Genomic DNA, 16,417 nt, shown 5'->3' on the forward strand with positions numbered 1-16,417 from the left:
GTCTTGTTCAGCGACTCAATATCTGCATCCCCTTTCCACCACTTTTGAATAAAAGCTATAACATCATCACCCACAATATGCCAAAATTTCTGATAAAAGAGAGCATGCATACCATCAATACCAGGAGCCTTATTCGGGTGCATCAAAAACAAAGCTGCCCGTATCTCCTCGCCTGTGGGTTCAAGTACAAGCCTAGCGTTTGCTTCAGTGGTTACTTTGGTCGAGAAACCCGCGACAGCATCCTCGAAATCCGATGGTAGTGAGGAAGAAAAAATGTTCGTGAAATAGGAATTGATAACTTCCCCCACCTCCTCCTCAATCGTCTTCCAACTGTCGGCACTATCCTGGAGCTTATGAATTGAATTTCGTTGCTTCCGATGGCTCGCCTTATGGTGAAAATATGAAGTATTTTTGTCCCCATCTCTCATCTCGTTGGCACGAGCTCTGGCAAACCAATATGACTCATGGAGGCGATTTAGATCATCCAATTCCATAACAAGCTCCTTTCATTTGTTAACCATCACACCATCAGGAGACTTATTTTGCCACACCTCTAACTCTCTCTCTTTCGCCTTTATCCTCTACATCCCCAAACGTAGCTGCAGCCCATCCCCCTAAAGCATTCGCGCATTGTTGCACCTTATATGAAATGTCATGGTCACTAGCATCACCCCACGCCTGTTTTACCACCTGCTGGCAATCGGGGTTCGAGAGCCATAGGGACTCAAAATGGAAACGCCTCCGTCTCCCACCCAATTGCTGTACCGAATCAGTCCCAAGTAAAATGGGGGCGTGATCGGATTTATAAATGGGAAAATTGTGAACCCAGTAGTGAGGAAAAAAAGCTCCCCAGTCCGCACTTGATAGAAAACGATCCAATCTTTCTCGAATCATTGTATCTCCATCTTTACCTCTCTTCCAAGTAAAAATACTGCCCATGTAGCCCAAATCTTGGAGCCCACAAACATCAACCACCTCCTGGAATGCATCAATGTGACTCTCTCTCCTTTCAACCCCTCCATCCTTCTTTGAAGCATGCAAGATTTCATTAAAATCACCGAAAAACACAATGGGCCCTGTAACATTATTTCGTATCTCCCGCATCAAAGATCAAGTGAAGTGTTTATTAGCGGTCTCAGGCCACCCATAAATCCCCACTGCCGTCCATAACACCATGTAATCATCATCACGAACCTGAGCTGTAATATGATGAGTTGAAAAAGAAGTCACATGAACATTCATATCAGACCACCAAAAACCTATTCCTCCTGAAAGACCCACACTACTAAAACATAATCCGTCCATGAAACCACATTTTCTTTTGACAAAAACCTCGAGGTTTTTAGAATCCACCATAGTTTCCATCAAGAAAACCATGTTAGGCCGCTCTCTCCAACACCAAGATTGGAGCGTTTGAACTGTCCTAGGGTTGCCCAGGCCTTGACAGTTCCAACTGAATATTTTCATTGGCCTTCGCGGTATTGTTCAGCACCAACCTCCGCTACTGTCAAGGGAATAGACACCCTATCAAAAATACCTGACACCTTTAATTTTTTCCCCAATTCATCTGCCTCAGCCATATTTATATCATATCCATCCATCCCCGAGTCCAGCTCCACCTGATACTTCCTCTTCTCACCAAACAGCTTACCCTCCCCCACTTTAGTTTGCCTCCCATTATCCACCTTCACTCTCCTAGCATTCTTTTTCAATTTTTGATGAATTGACCCATTGTGCCCTACAGAAAAGGAGAGACTTTCCATAGGGCCCATACATTGTTCTCCCACCTGCTCATTTCGGTCAACCCCAACATTCTCCCCCTCTACGTCATTCCCTTGCCCCCTTTCATGAAACACCACATTATTACCATGTGACAGAAACCCCACATTACCCTCCTTAGCATTAAAAGTACTAACCTCCACATGACCATTATCATTTAGTATGCTGCTATCCCCCATAATATCATTACCATGCATATTATTGAACATACCTTTCCCAGGAGCAGCAGCGGTACTCCCCTCGCCAATCTGCAGAACGTGAGAATGTGTGGCATCATGGAGTTGAGCTTCCTCTTTGTCCCCTTGCTGTGGCACCTCAACCGCTACCCCACCTACAACCTGAGATGTGTCCTCCTTCCTCAATCCACCATGCTCTCCCCCTATAGGCTTCGGGACCCCGTAGTGTAACACTCGCGAACAAGACAAAAACCGCTTAGTTTCCTCTTGTTTCTTCACCCCTCCCCTTCTCGGTGAAGCTTTAAGCCACACCCCCCACTGCTTCTCTTCCCCACCACCATCCTCTAACACCTCCGTACAATCACGTTCAATATGTCCCAACACTCCACAAACGTAGCAGAAAGTCGGTAATCGTTCTTATTTAATTTCCACTACGACGACCTTGCCCCTACTATTTTTGATTTTTTGAATGCGACGCAATGGTCGAGAGATATTCACCATCACTCGCAGACGCGCCGACTTATCCCATAAAATCCCATCTGACTCCACCTCCAAAACCTCTCCTATATTCTTCCCGATCATACAAATATGCTCTTCTGTCCTGGAGTCCATAGGTAGGTTGTAAAGTCTTACCCAAAATGGGCACAAATCAAGGGCTCTCTCAGAAGGTTGAAGACCCCCATCAATCTGGCTCATCATCACTAAGTGTTGGTCGAAAGTCCACGGTCGACCCTCCATCACCTTCATCTTATCCCGCAACGAGGCAAATTGGACCACAAAAAGTCCGTTTTCAATCGATCTAAACAAAGCGTCTTTTGAAATCACCCAGATTTGATTCATAGTTCGCTTAAACGCTTCAAAATTATACGGCCTCCATTACCTTCCCCACAATTGCCATATCAATACTAGTGTTCGCATTATTTATTGAGATTTTATCAAAGTCAACAACAGATTTCTCCTCTTCTGTAATTTTTAATGTGGAACAACGTGCAATTATGTCATCAGCCATGATTGCACACAACGAAACAAGGAAATTAGCCACCAGTAGGGACCAAAGACTCACCAAAAGAGACAAAAACCCTCGCTTCCCAAGACTTTGCACTCAAACCTAGCTGACGGCTAGAGAGAGTCTTTGAGTGAGGGTTTTTTTAATTCATTTTTTGATTAATTGTTATAAGTAAGTGTGAATTGGTCATTTTAGGAAAAATTGACAATAGAGGTCTGAGCTTTGGGTGATAATTTTTAAAAGGTCTGAACTATTGATTAACCTGTGTAGGTCCCAACTTTAGGGGGTCTTAACTTTTAGCGGGCCTCGACGACTTAAAACTGAAGATTTTTTTTAAAATCTCACCTAGTTACTACATCCCCCCTCAATTAACCCTTCTGATGTGACCCAAGTTTTACAAGTGATGACCTATCAAGCCAGTTTTAAGTCACTGAGGCCCGCTAAAAGTTAAGACCCTCTAAAGTTGGGACCTACACAGGTTAATCAATAGTTCAGACCTTTTAAAAATTATCACCCAAAGTTCAGACCTCTATTGTAAATTTTTCCGTTATTTTATAGGGCAAAACTTACTAATTTAGAAAAGAAAAAAAATATAATCTATATATATATATAAAGCTAGAAAAATTTGCCTATGTGTCAAGCTATTACTCATTTCGCCACATGTCATCATTATACTTATTCTCATTTTTTTAGTGCCACGTGTAAAATGGATCAATTACAATCTTATAAATTTGGTAAGTTTCACTCACCAAATGGAAGTACTTTACAATCATATTAGTTCGTGTATAATTCCGGCACAGTTGCATTGCTAACTAATAATAAACAATGTTAATATTGATATAACTTACCATTTTACATTATCATTTATGTAACTTACCTGTAGTCGTAGATTTTGATTTATAATGTAGACAATTTATTTTGGAGTTGCGGGATTGATAATTTTCACAACTTTTTATATTGCTTAATTATTACTCCAGTAGGGTACATTATTATTAGATATTATTGTAGTATACAATAATTATCTTTACGTGTCATTTGTCTATATTAATAATGTAGGGGTAGCAATAAGTTCGAGTTGGATTAAATTCAAGTTCACCTGATTTCTATTTCGGGTCACTTACCCCTAATCCAAACTTGACTTGATTCTGATTTCAGGTCGAAGATTTGAATTTGAACCCGATCTTTTCGATTTCAGGTTGACCCGAAACCAACCCAAAATGACCTGATTTTAAATTTAATCATTGCAATAATTCAACCTATTGAGTGAGTCTTGAATTCAAATACCAACTTAATCAAATTTAGAATATTCAAGAAACGAGTTTGGTCTAATACAAGTTAGATAAACATAGGTTGGCATGCCTTGAATTTGACCCCACTTCAAAGTCAGATTATTCGGATTTTTTTGAGGTTCAAAAATTCAACCTGAACCTAACCCATTATTTTTTCTGGTCGGGTTCGGCTGACCCATCTTTTTTTTCAGGTTGAAAATTTTAACCCAAATCCGAAATTTTCAGGTTAGATTCGAGACGGGTTATCATATTGGACCAGCTTTAATTTTAACAACCCTAATGAAAACATTATATCATGAAATATAAATTTATAATTTATAATCTTTCAATTTTAAATGTAGTCATTCCAATAATTTTGGAATTAAAAAAAACTATTTGAGAACTAAAAAAAATCCATGTGCATTATGCACGAGTCCAGATAATCTTAATATATATAAATTATTTCTCAAATAGTCAAGATGTAAATTATTTTGCAAGTCAATAGTAACAAATTTTAAAAGCCATCTAATCTTTATTTCTCATTTATATCTTTCGTAAATTATTTCAATATTTACTTGTGTATGATCACTTCATGATTCTAATGTAAATATCACAAAATATTCAATTTCTAAATTGAAAGATTTTGGGTTTTCATATTTTTTCTTAGATATATGTTATTAATATTAATTATCAGCACATATTTTGCTGACCCGCAAATGAAAATCATGCTATCTAGGGGGAATAGATATTTTTTTTAATATGTAACAATATTGATATAAACAATTAGATTCATTGTAAGAAAATTTATGTGAGCTTAAAGCGAGTTTGAACAAGTTTGACCACTAAATGTTACTCAAAGTTAATTAAATTAACCTAAGCAATGTATGTGCTATTAATTTAGTACCATTTAATCATTTATATGGATTATAATAATAATACTGATTATTATAGATAATTTATATTTCAGTATAGTGCATCGCACGGGTTGTAAGCCAATTTTAGACTATTCTTAATACAATATTATATCATTTTAGATAACAAGCCCATTTAGTTATTTTGTTTAAGGTTAAACCCATTTTAATTTATACGATTCTCATTACAAGATCATAATATCGTGTACGATATTTCTATATTCATCTCTTAGGTATATATTAGAAGAAAAATTTATACATTACAATATATATAAATTTATATATTACAATATACATGAAATTTATTGTCTATTTGATTAGATGAGTTACATGTTATTTTTTTAATAAACTAAATTGTAAAATGTATTTTTTCTTTAATTTTTTTGTTAATTTACATTTACTATACAGTGTAAATTATAATGTCACTACTTTATGTAGGGTTTGCAAAAGCTAACTCAATACGAAATACGACCTGAACCTAACCCAAAATAAGCAGGTTAGGGTTGGAACTTTGACCGATTTTCTAACCCATTGATTAAACAGGTAGGTTGAGGTTGACATTTTCGACTCGAAATTGACATGCTTTGACTTTGTTAACTTACATATATGTAGAAAATTCTCGAAAAATATATTGATAAATCTAAAATTTGGTTAAAAAAGTAAATATTGCTAAAATTGGTCACAATTATTATAAGAAATATTAAACATGCATACTTTCAACAGTGAACTCTCTATACTTTTAAGAAAATAATTAATTTTTTGTATAATACTAATTATGATTAAATGAGTTCAACGGGTAATTCGCTTATCAAATAGGTCGGGTCAGGGTTGAGTATTTCAACCTGTTTATTAGATGTGTAGTAAACCCGAAAGCAAATCCAACCAAACTTGAACTGATTGCCAGCCCAACTTGCATTGCTGGTTGCCTGCTCTAATTTTATGTTTATACTATTTCATTACATATTTATATAAATATAGATACACCATGATTTCAAGGGACGTATTATATAATTTTAAATATATATTGTCATATCAAGAGTTATTAGCAAAAAGGGTTTGAAAAACATTAATAGCTGATAAAGAACGTGAAAAAATTAAATATTACTACAAATGTATAGTACAAAGACATGGTTCAAAATGTTTTTAAAATACTCTTATTATTATTGTCATTTAATAATTCATTTGTGATGTTCATTCACTTCGTTGAGATAAAAGGATTTTTTCGTGTTTCCTCTTCAATAAATGCTACATGTAAACTTGCAGTGTTTTACCATGTATAACATAATATATACACATTCTTATTTGATATAAAAATTAAATCAAAAAAAAAAAAACTTCCCGTGCATTTTTGCACGGGTGGAAAACTAGTAACTTAATAAACCAAAATTTCAGTAGTAGAATGTCGATTACTCGGGCCGGGTAGAGAAAATTGCGAAGAGAAAGGGGGCCAGTAAAGTTCCTCATATCGTTCTTCTTTTGCCTAAATTGGCTGTGCCGGTTCGCCTGGCTTGTGCCGCCTGCCCGGCTGAGCCGAGAGCTCTGCCTCTGGCTTGTATATGTGGGACTGTGAATCTGCGGTAAGTCGAAATCATTTGATTGCCACATTTTTTTGTCTTTTTCTCTGATGGTTTAGCCTTTGTCAATCTGTCATTGGAAATTGGATTGCAGATGCATGAATTTGTGATTCACAATAGCGGCCTTTATCTTGTTAGTGAATTATATTGTTAGTGTACTGTAAGTGTGTGTGAATTTTTAGGGACTTAAAAAATTATGATTTTTCTGAATTTAGTAGTTTTTTGTTTGGTAATTGATAGTTTCGTAAAATTGCGTCACCCCTCACCGGAAATATTGGAATATTGGATCTGCTACGGGCTGTAATGATCTCCAAAGCTTTACTCCGTGTACAATTTTCAATCAGCAAGTCGGTCATAAGGCGCCTATCTTCAGCTGCCTCTGATTTCCGCCCCGCAGCACACAACAACTCCGTCGACGAACCTGAGGGCAGTAAAAGCGCATTGTGTCTTAACGCTGGCAACTACGCTCGTCCTTCGAATGTAATATGGTCGAAGCGGCTTCATAACTCGGTCAGCTTTATTGGAACTGTGGCATACCCTCTAAAGAAATTTGCTACCGGAAGTGACAAATTCGGAGTTCACTCTAGTCTTCGTGTCAAAACTTCTATTGATTCCCACACCTCCTTCTGGTAACTCATCTCTCTCTCTCTCTTTCTGATAATAGATAATGCTTACTTTTACAACATATGCATAAATTGTTTCTTTTGCTGTTATCACCTAGGGTCCATTTGGTGTCGTTGTCTGTCTTCAGCTTTTTGTTTTAAGATTTTAAAATTCATATGATTATGGGATACAATGAACAAAATTGGTCATGTACGTAACTACAGTCTACAATTTCTGGTTTGTATAAATTTTTGTTTTCATTTTTATAATAAAAATTGAAAACGAGAAACTAAAAACAATAACAAACCGGTCCTTATTTTTTTCCCACTTTTTCAGTTTCTTAATTTGTGACTTGTGAGAATTAGTAGAAGAAGTAGTCTTTAAGTTGGGGGTAGTTATTTTTTGTAAGTATTATATAACCTTGTAATAATTTTTGTTGAAATATTTACTGTCAAAAAGGTTTAAAATGGATTGTGCAAGTACATAGATCATATGATCATCTAATATTTCGAAAATGTTAAAAGTGGAAGGTGAAAGTACTTCATACGATCACAAGCATTTAAGTTAGAAGGAGAACACTAGAAATACATTAAAGGGTGATTGAGGGTGATCCTTTTATTTGAATGGGGGCTCAATCTAGACTCCATTAATGACTAGGATGCATCCTTTAGAGTTGATTTTCTTGGAAATAGACCGTATTGTCTTTGAATTCAGAATTCTTACCTCTTGTGCATTTAGAGTAGCCCCTCGTAACGTGTTAGTGTTTCCTATCTGATGTGATTTTTCGTGGTTGTTTCGAACTCTTTTTATTGTTTTGTGATTTATAAACGAACTAACTATGAAACTAAAGGGATATTACTCTTAAGTCGCGGTTAAGAGCATGGACAAACAAGTCTCGGTGGTTTGTTTTGGTTTAATACTCGGAAACCAATTTGTTAACTTACGCTCAACATATGCAATTATGCACTTTCTTTTACTCAGCAAAAACTGATTTTATTAATGAATTAAACGTCCCTTATATAGGGTTCATGTTCGACTAAAGATAAGCATAAAACTAGGATAAAAATTAACAACAAGATAAGAACTAATGATAAGAATTAACAACAAGATAAGAACTAATCTAATCCTACCCTATAATTAATCACACGCCTAAGATAAATCTTATCCACGCCTAAGATAAGAATTACCATATCCTAGCTCACTTAGACTCCTAACAAGACTCAATGACAAAAGAATTAGACTCCTTAACATAATAGGATTCCTTTATCATTCAAACACCTAAAATAAAATAAAGACTTATAAAACAAATAAATAAAATACAAAGTCTCCTAATAGATATAGGACACTTCATAAAGAATCCTAACAGAACTAGGATTTATAGAAAATGACCATATCCCCATATGTTTCACTATCCTAGATGTATTTCCTGTATATACCCTTTTCAAGATCAAAAGGAAAAAGAGGCTTCTCACTTCTTGGAGGTCAAGGATGTTTGAGGACAAGAATTAACTAAATCACTCTATTCACACTTTTGCAGATTCCTTTCTGCAATAAAAACTTGGATCTCTTAGATCAGGTTTCGAGAAAGCTGAATCGATAGAGGGCTCATGGCCCCCTTATTTATATTGACATGTTAACCTCCATGAGTACCTTCAAAATGCCTTCTTTTCTTCCCAGCCAATCTTAGAAATGAACAAATGAAATAGGTGGCGTTTCTTGAATTTTATCTTACCTCTCAAGAAAGGCCTTACCAATTACCATGTTCACATTGGTTGGATTATCTTCATGGAAAATATAACAGAGGGTTGGTAGTAACACACTTTTTTTGTTAATAGTTTGTAATACATTGATTGAGATATAATCACTTGTGACTTTTTTTTCCGTTCTGTTATATTAATGTATCCTACTCTCTATTTGAAAATCCACGGAGACGGAATCCCTTCTGCTAAATTTGATGACAGAGTTGCCAACTATCTGACAATCTATGGAATTACTAGAGTTGCCAACTATCCAATATATTAGCCTCGTTTACTGCATTCTCAGTCTCATTAGTGGCTGAGCCAGAAGCCATTTTATTTCCATAGACAAGTCAACTTAAGAATCCAATGAATAGATAAGCCTTTTTCCTGTTTATCGCCCTCTAAAGTACAAGCTTTGTCACTAAACATTTTCCACTTTCTACTTAGTGTAAAGTGATTTTTAGTAATGCCTTAGTTACTTCAACCCTTACAACATCCGTTTCGCTGGTCAGCTGTTAAGGAAATGTAAATTTAGTCATATCAGCGTCACCGTCCAATTAAAGGTTTCAAGCCATGCTCTTCCATAGAGGGTTTTAATATTGCTCAAGATCAAATCTAAATTTACAAATTTCCAGCATGCTACCAATTATGTATCTTAATAACACATTGAGCAAAACTGAAATTGAAGGAAAAGAGTAGGTCACAGGGCTTAGTTCTATTATATCTCCCCATCAGTTCAACTGAAATCCCACAGTATGTCGTAGTCATAATAAGAAGCAGCTTGGGTGAAGGTTTCCCTTGAACATATGATCATCGTTTTCTTATAGTTTTCTAGCTTGAATTAATAGTGCATCAAACATTTGCAAGATTAATGATAGAATCTATTAGCGTCTCATCCTCATCATCATATATCGATTTAGATGGACATAAATGATAGCTGGCTTAGAGAATCACAATGAATTGCTCCTACATCCCAACAATATAGAATCTCTCAATTGCATTAAAGTCCCCAAATACTTTGATCAATGGATCACAACCTCAAATTGAAGGAAAAGGGCATAGTAAAAGTTCGTAGAGGTCTAAGATAGAAATGCAACACTCACACAAGAACAAAGAATGAAAATCTCACAAATCAACACTTCTGCAAGCCGACAATCCTTTATGGTCTGCAAAAAAAGACTGCTTATAACACTTTTTGCCATTGTCAGGAGAGAAAGGGTAAGACTGCCATCAGGTTGCCCTCATGGGCACATTAGTAAAAGTGAGAACTTGCAGGGGACAGGCAAGTTGGATGCTGTACTTTTATTGGACCTTGTAAGTTGAAAGACTATGGATTTTTAGTTGGGAGAGAACCTTGAAGAAGAGTACATGGTGTCCTTGATATGGGACTACAATGTATTGGACATTGGAAGTACCGTCTACTACGGTTTGTGGATGTTGGGAAGGATGGCTTAGTTTTTGACCTCTCTAAAGCCAATAATTTGAGAGATAATGACGTTGTTTTTTGAATCAGCTTTGCGAATATTGTGGAACTTTGATTACTACCAAGTACTTAGTTGTGTTGTATAACAAATATAAATGATAATGGAAATTGGTGAAGGAACCTGCATACTTATTGGTGGAAATGTGTTATCACACTCCATTTGAGATGACACACAAATCTTAGTCCATTTGAGATGACACACACAAATCTTTGATGGCTTGGGCATCAGTGGGGCCAAGTTTTCAGGCCTTGTGCGAAATGATCATAGATATTGATTACCTGATGTGTGTATCAATATTTGTTAGAATTAGTGGATTTGTTTGTCTTTCGTTGCATGTATTGTTGGCACCTTTTAGTAATTATGCTTTAATTTAATGTGGTCATTACTTAATGTGCTTGACTGTTTTCAATAATTTTTAACCAGCAGATTTTCCAGTTTGATTTTACGTCAAATAGAATTAAGAGATCGAATAGAAATGCCAAAAGGTCTAGTGGTTTTTTGCCATCTAATGATCCTTTTACCTCCTTTTTTCCCTTTCTTGAGTGATGCTTTTCTAATAGCATTGCATGTATAGTTTTGTTGCCAAACAGATCATCTGATGTCATGGATGCTTATGCTTCAAGAGAACTTATATTTAATGTCTTTTGAGCAGGATAACATTTCAGATGTGGGATGAGTTGGCTGAGAGAGCTTTCCTGCATCTGAAGCCAAATGATTGCATATACATATCTGGTGAGCTGGGATCATACACAAAATCAAATTCGGAAGGAGTAGATATACTGCGATACAAGGTTTTGCTTGCTAGTATTTTTTGTCTCTCTTCTTTTGTATTTCTTTCAACCTTCCCCTCCTCCCCCCCTTGCTTTTTATTTGTAATGTTTCTACTTAGATGAAGGTGGGTTATCCTACTTCTGTTCTTTCGCAATCATCATTGCATTTTACATCTAAAGGCAACTTGAACCTCGATTGCAGAAGGCCACGAAGAGATGAGACACCCTTTTCTTTGATTTTGAGTTTTTGTTGTGCCTCTAGAAGGTCATGGCATCTAATGTACATCGAAAATTTCAAAAAAAAAAAAAAAAAGCTTAGGGTGGAGTTTGTTTATACATCTTGATACTTTTGGATACTCCAGATTGCTTCATTTCTATTCTTTTCAATTATGTTGATGATGACACATTCTGTTCACAGCTTCCTGTACATCCCTAAACTGCTTTGAGTGTAGCCACTGCAAAATCTTTGTCCTATATGGATTCTTTCATGTTTGTTCCTGGACCCTGTGTGACATTCTTTTTAATTGCTTTTATCCAATGAATGTCCAGGTTAAGATATTGGCCTTCTTGTACCTTTTGTCACTTGACATGCTACATGGTTCAAATTTGCTTTTAGTACTTCATGTGCAAAAAGTTATTCTTTTTTAACTACAATTTTTCCACTTAGATGGCCTTCCAAACGGCAACTCTATGAGCATTCCAAGCTAAAGAAATGTATACAATGACAACATTAGTCCCAAAAATGATTTACAGTCCGGCGTGTAAGAACTCATTTTTTTGACAAATGATAAAATTGTTTCTACTAAACTTAGATCCTCTAAATTCCAAAGTTTGTGCTAGAGATTGGATCTGATCAATGGAGTAGACTGAAGAATTAGGAAAACTAAAGCAACAATAGCAAAGATAGTAAGTTGTATTGATAAACAAGGGTTGCTCAAATACAACTCTCACTATTCGAGATGTGAGACTCTCCTTTTCTAGGCTTTCTTATTGCATACACATTATTACTATACCTGGCTCTCTATATATAGGCACAGGTAAAAGATGGCTCATCCCCTCTAGATTATTCCTTCGATGTTCCCCTGCATACCAACTTCCCTACTAACTAACTTTGTAGTTAACTTACTGGTGTGCCTCTGATGGCCTTGATTGTCTTCTAGCTTAGGTGAAATTGATAGCAGGAGGATTTGGGTTTTTTGCAGTTTGTCTCCACTATTCCAAGTTTCCAACTTATCTTCCATACCTTCTCTCGATTCATCAGTGAAAACAACAATATTATTTGCAAACATCATGCACCATGGTATATCATCTTGAATTGATCTTGCCAGTTTGTCTCTACTATTCCAACTTTTCTTCAGCACCTTCTCTTGACTCATCAGTCAAAACAATATCATGCAAACATCATGAACCATGGTATATCATCTTGAATTGATCTGGTCAATTTGTCTTTGACTATAGCAAAAAGAAAAGGGCTAAGTGCAGAACTTTGATGTACTCCAACCACAAATATTATTCCACTTCTCTTTGCACCATTGCATCGTATATTAGTTCTTCATTCCTCTTCTTTGAAGGACCTGTACTATCATAGACCTCTTGTCCGCAAATTTTCTACAGTTATTCCCATTGACTAATGGCTTATGTTTAATGGAACTGACTATATCAACCAAGAAATACAAAGAAAGAAGTTGCTGTCATATATCTTGTGTGCTTTGCAGAGTTTTAACAGTTTGTCCCCTAAATGTCTCATGCTATAATGTTGGAAACGAAGTGAGTTGATAATGAAGACATCTTCATCCCCATTGCCAAAGTACGTACATGGATTTCCTCCGTGTATTGCACTGTCAAGGACCTGCAATAGCTTATTCTTATGTAGCAGAATATAACATCAAGCATATGAAAGTGATAAATCAAGTGATAACTAGTTTTCTTTACTAAAAATAAACTTCTATATTCGATTAATGATATTGCTGTTCAGATATATGGCATGATTTACAGCCTTCAAATATATGTATAGCTTAGATCTCTAATTGCTCTGCGTATTATCTGTTTACATTTATGCTTTCTGCCTGAGCCCACAGAATCAAACAGGTATTTAACATACAGAACGCACAACTCTTTGGGAGTATGTGACTTTAGCTAGATATAACTTGCATCTCTTTTTTTTTTTCAGGTCGTGTTGGCCGTTGGGATGGATTTTTTTTTTTTTTTGGGGGGGGGGGGTGGGGGTGGAGAGGACACGTACATTATTTGTCATTAACCTTAAATCACCCGTACCTTATGAGAAGGATGCTGATTGAAGATTAGTATCAGGGACTTAACTGGTACTATCACTACAGACAAGTGTTTGCGTGGGAAGAGAGACAAGGAACTAGAGAGTAGAGACAACTTGAGAGGGACATGGAGAGTGTCTCGCTGTGTAACTGAAGAGCACGTGATAATTTCCACTAGTGAAGCAATCTTCTTAGCTCATGATTCTATAAATATTGCTGTCGTAGATTTGATGTTGGTGTCAGCTTGTAAGATTTTATGTAGTACAATATTTTTTCTTATGTTTTTGGTCTATAACTTTTTGAGGGTGATGGAAAGAGGAGATGTTGCAAAATGTATATGTTGGCAAGAGTAAGAGGCTGATATGCAAGGTCATTTTCTGTTGTGTGACAGAGATGAAGTGCACTAGATGTAATGTGTAAAAAAAATTGCCTTTTGCCCACAAAATACAACTGAAAAGGGTTGGATCTATAGATGTGTAGCCAGAAATTATTACTCATATATGTTGTTATCATTCACAGGGTCGTTGACCTGTCCAATTGGTTTCTGCAGGTGATTGCAAAGGAATTAAATTATGCTAAGCTAGATGAACCTGCAAAAGACATCCAAAGAGTGGTGGATTCAGGAGTAGGGACTGGTAAGATTCCCGTTTGTAATCAGGAGACATTCTTGTGATTGTTTCTCTCATTGTTATTTCTATGGATCTATGCTCATTAGTAGTACATGGTGTTACTTTTAGGAAATATTTGGAGATGCTAAAAACATTATAGTGCTTGAAATTGCATTGATCTACTTATCTATATGGGAGTTATGCAAATATGCAATATAGTGTGTTGAATCAGCCTGCCTGCCTGCCTGCCATGCATACCTCAGCCTTAATCTTTAATTAACTGATTAATTATTGCAAGGATCAGTTATTGCTTGGATTATAGACTATGATCTTTTGAATTTCGGGCTTTGCTTGCTTTTTACTTGATCATTGTGATCTGAGTTTGTGAGGCATTGTTTTGTGGGATGCATACTATAACTATTCTTTTGGCGGAAAAATAGTGAGGTCTAACTTTATTTCTTTCTTTGGTTGTGTTGAATTATTGGTGGTGAACAACTAGGTGAATCTAGCATAGAAAAGTACAGAAATCGGCTTCAACTATGGCAAATGTTCTTCGCCAATCCAAGTGAGTGGTATGATGATCGGGAAAAAAAGAAGAATCCAAAGCAACCAGATTTTAGGCACAAGAGTACTGGTGAAGTGCTTTGGCTCAATGCTTCTAATCCGCCATGGGTTAAAAAACAAGTTGAACTGCTCGACTCTAGACTTTCAGGTAGACCAAAGAATGATGCGCCTTCCACATTTTCTCCATCTAGATGGCTGCCTGACTACTGATGAGGAGTTGGTACCAAAATCTACTTTAAGCAGTGTAGATAGTGAATCGTACAAGTGAATCATGCCAAGATTTGCCTGTCAGATTCTATTTATTTATTTTTAGTTTTGTTTTCTCTGAAAGAGTGAGTATCTGTTAGTTCAGGAAATATTTATCCTCTAAAAGAAAGATTAGGAAAAAATGGCCAAACAAAAAGACTAGGAAATATGTGAATTGAGGGGGTGGAGTATGGCATCACTTCCCACCTCATATCCATGAGGTTTAAGGATTAAGTTTCATGGGATCTATTTGAGAAATTTCCCTTATCTCCTCTCAAATGATCAACTTACTTCATCTTACCTTAAAAAAGAACTTACCTTAACAATGAGCCTTGTTGGTAAATTGTCCTTTGTGTATAAACAACTAACCGTTTTTAGTATTAATTGTTGACTAGTTATGAAGATGATAAACATACAAAGTGTAACTAAATGTTACAAAGTGTTGATTATAATGTGAGAAGCTACAACTTTCAAAAATCATTTGAAGATCGGGTTTCTCACCATATACTATTGAGTTTTATGAAAATGCACGACGTGTTATCATAGTTTCAAAAATGCACAAGGTACCTCTTGAGATTTTGAAAAATTATTGATATACATTTAGTGACTAACGGTTGTCAATCTCGTCAATCATTGAGTCCAACTCAACTTAAATAACCTAAATGATCTTTAATTCATCTAATTAATTAAATTCGAATCTATACTAATATATTAAACGGCGTGCCTAAGTCAGAAATGGTGCCATGTGGCGCTCTCCCTAAGGGAGTTTTACTCTATGTAATCCACAACAATAAAAAAAAAATAGAAATTGCATAATGTAAGGTTTGATCTCGGAACCTCAAGAACATACACTAAAGTTTTAACCACTAGACCAAATAATATTTAGTGTTATCATCTTAAATTATAATATTAATAAATGAAAATTTTTCTTACCCGAGGCGTAGCCCAGGCCTAACAACTAGTTAACTATAATTAAACCTTGTTATTTAAGGAAAAAATGACATATATTTTTTAAGGTGGAAAATTTGATTTTTTTTTTCTAGTTTGTGGGTCCTACTTTACACGCTTTTAAAGCATGTATTTTCTAAGCGATTTTACATTATGTTTTACCTATTTTACGACCTTTTTGGGATAACCAACACCGTTGAGCACCACTAAGGAACGTGAATTCCGATAAGTTGATCAAGATGACTATTAATGAGTTAATTATATGGCCATACCACTAAGGAACGTGAATTCCGATAAGTTGATCAAGATGACTATTAATGAGTTAATTATATGGCCATGTGATTTAGACGATCTTAAACGAACAATTTTGACCTTCAAACCAATTTTTTTTTAAAATACGAATGTGATTAAGTGTGGGCGCAATTTCGAGAAGCCAATCGAAATGCATAATAAGTAAATCCTTAAGCAGAA

At 35.8% G+C, this 16,417-nt stretch overlaps 2 protein-coding genes across 3 annotated transcripts; one reads left to right on the forward strand and one right to left on the reverse strand.

The window, feature by feature from the left end:
- Window positions 1–537: 537 nt before the first annotated feature.
- LOC125493326 (uncharacterized) lies at window positions 538–1,104 on the reverse strand. The gene has a single exon (XM_048636568.1). It carries the CDS (start codon window positions 1,102–1,104, stop codon window positions 538–540), a length of 567 nt encoding a protein of 188 aa, XP_048492525.1.
- A 5,428-nt stretch (window positions 1,105–6,532) lies between these two features.
- On the forward strand, window positions 6,533–15,082 carry LOC104899051 (protein OSB1, mitochondrial). Of its 2 annotated transcripts, XM_048645260.2 has the most exons (6): window positions 6,533–6,717; window positions 6,809–6,847; window positions 6,955–7,343; window positions 11,193–11,331; window positions 14,131–14,215; window positions 14,688–15,082. In XM_048645260.2, exons 1-6 carry the CDS (start codon window positions 6,697–6,699, stop codon window positions 14,960–14,962), a joined length of 948 nt encoding a protein of 315 aa, XP_048501217.1. In that variant the 5' UTR covers window positions 6,533–6,696; the 3' UTR covers window positions 14,963–15,082. The 2 variants fall into 2 exon arrangements, with proteins under 2 accessions (XP_048501217.1, XP_048501221.1); XM_048645264.2 differs by lacking the exon at window positions 6,809–6,847 and having other exon boundaries at window positions 6,534–6,717.
- The last annotated feature ends 1,335 nt before the right edge of the window (window positions 15,083–16,417 follow it).

The sequence above is a fragment of the Beta vulgaris genome, chromosome 1 (assembly GCF_026745355.1).
Source record: "Beta vulgaris subsp. vulgaris cultivar EL10 chromosome 1, EL10.2, whole genome shotgun sequence".
NCBI classification, from domain to species: domain Eukaryota; kingdom Viridiplantae; phylum Streptophyta; class Magnoliopsida; order Caryophyllales; family Amaranthaceae; genus Beta; species Beta vulgaris.

Coding starts and splice junctions, on each gene's coding strand:
- LOC125493326 (XM_048636568.1), bottom strand. CDS start 1,104: ATGCGGGAGATACGAAATAATGTTACAGGGCCCATTGTGTTTTTCGGT.
- LOC104899051 (XM_048645260.2), top strand. CDS start 6,697: ATGTGGGACTGTGAATCTGCG. Junction 6,718..6,808: donor TGTGGGACTGTGAATCTGCG/GTAAGTCGAAAT, acceptor ATTGGATTGCAG/ATGCATGAATTTGTGATTCA. Junction 6,848..6,954: donor ACAATAGCGGCCTTTATCTT/GTTAGTGAATTA, acceptor GGTAATTGATAG/TTTCGTAAAATTGCGTCACC.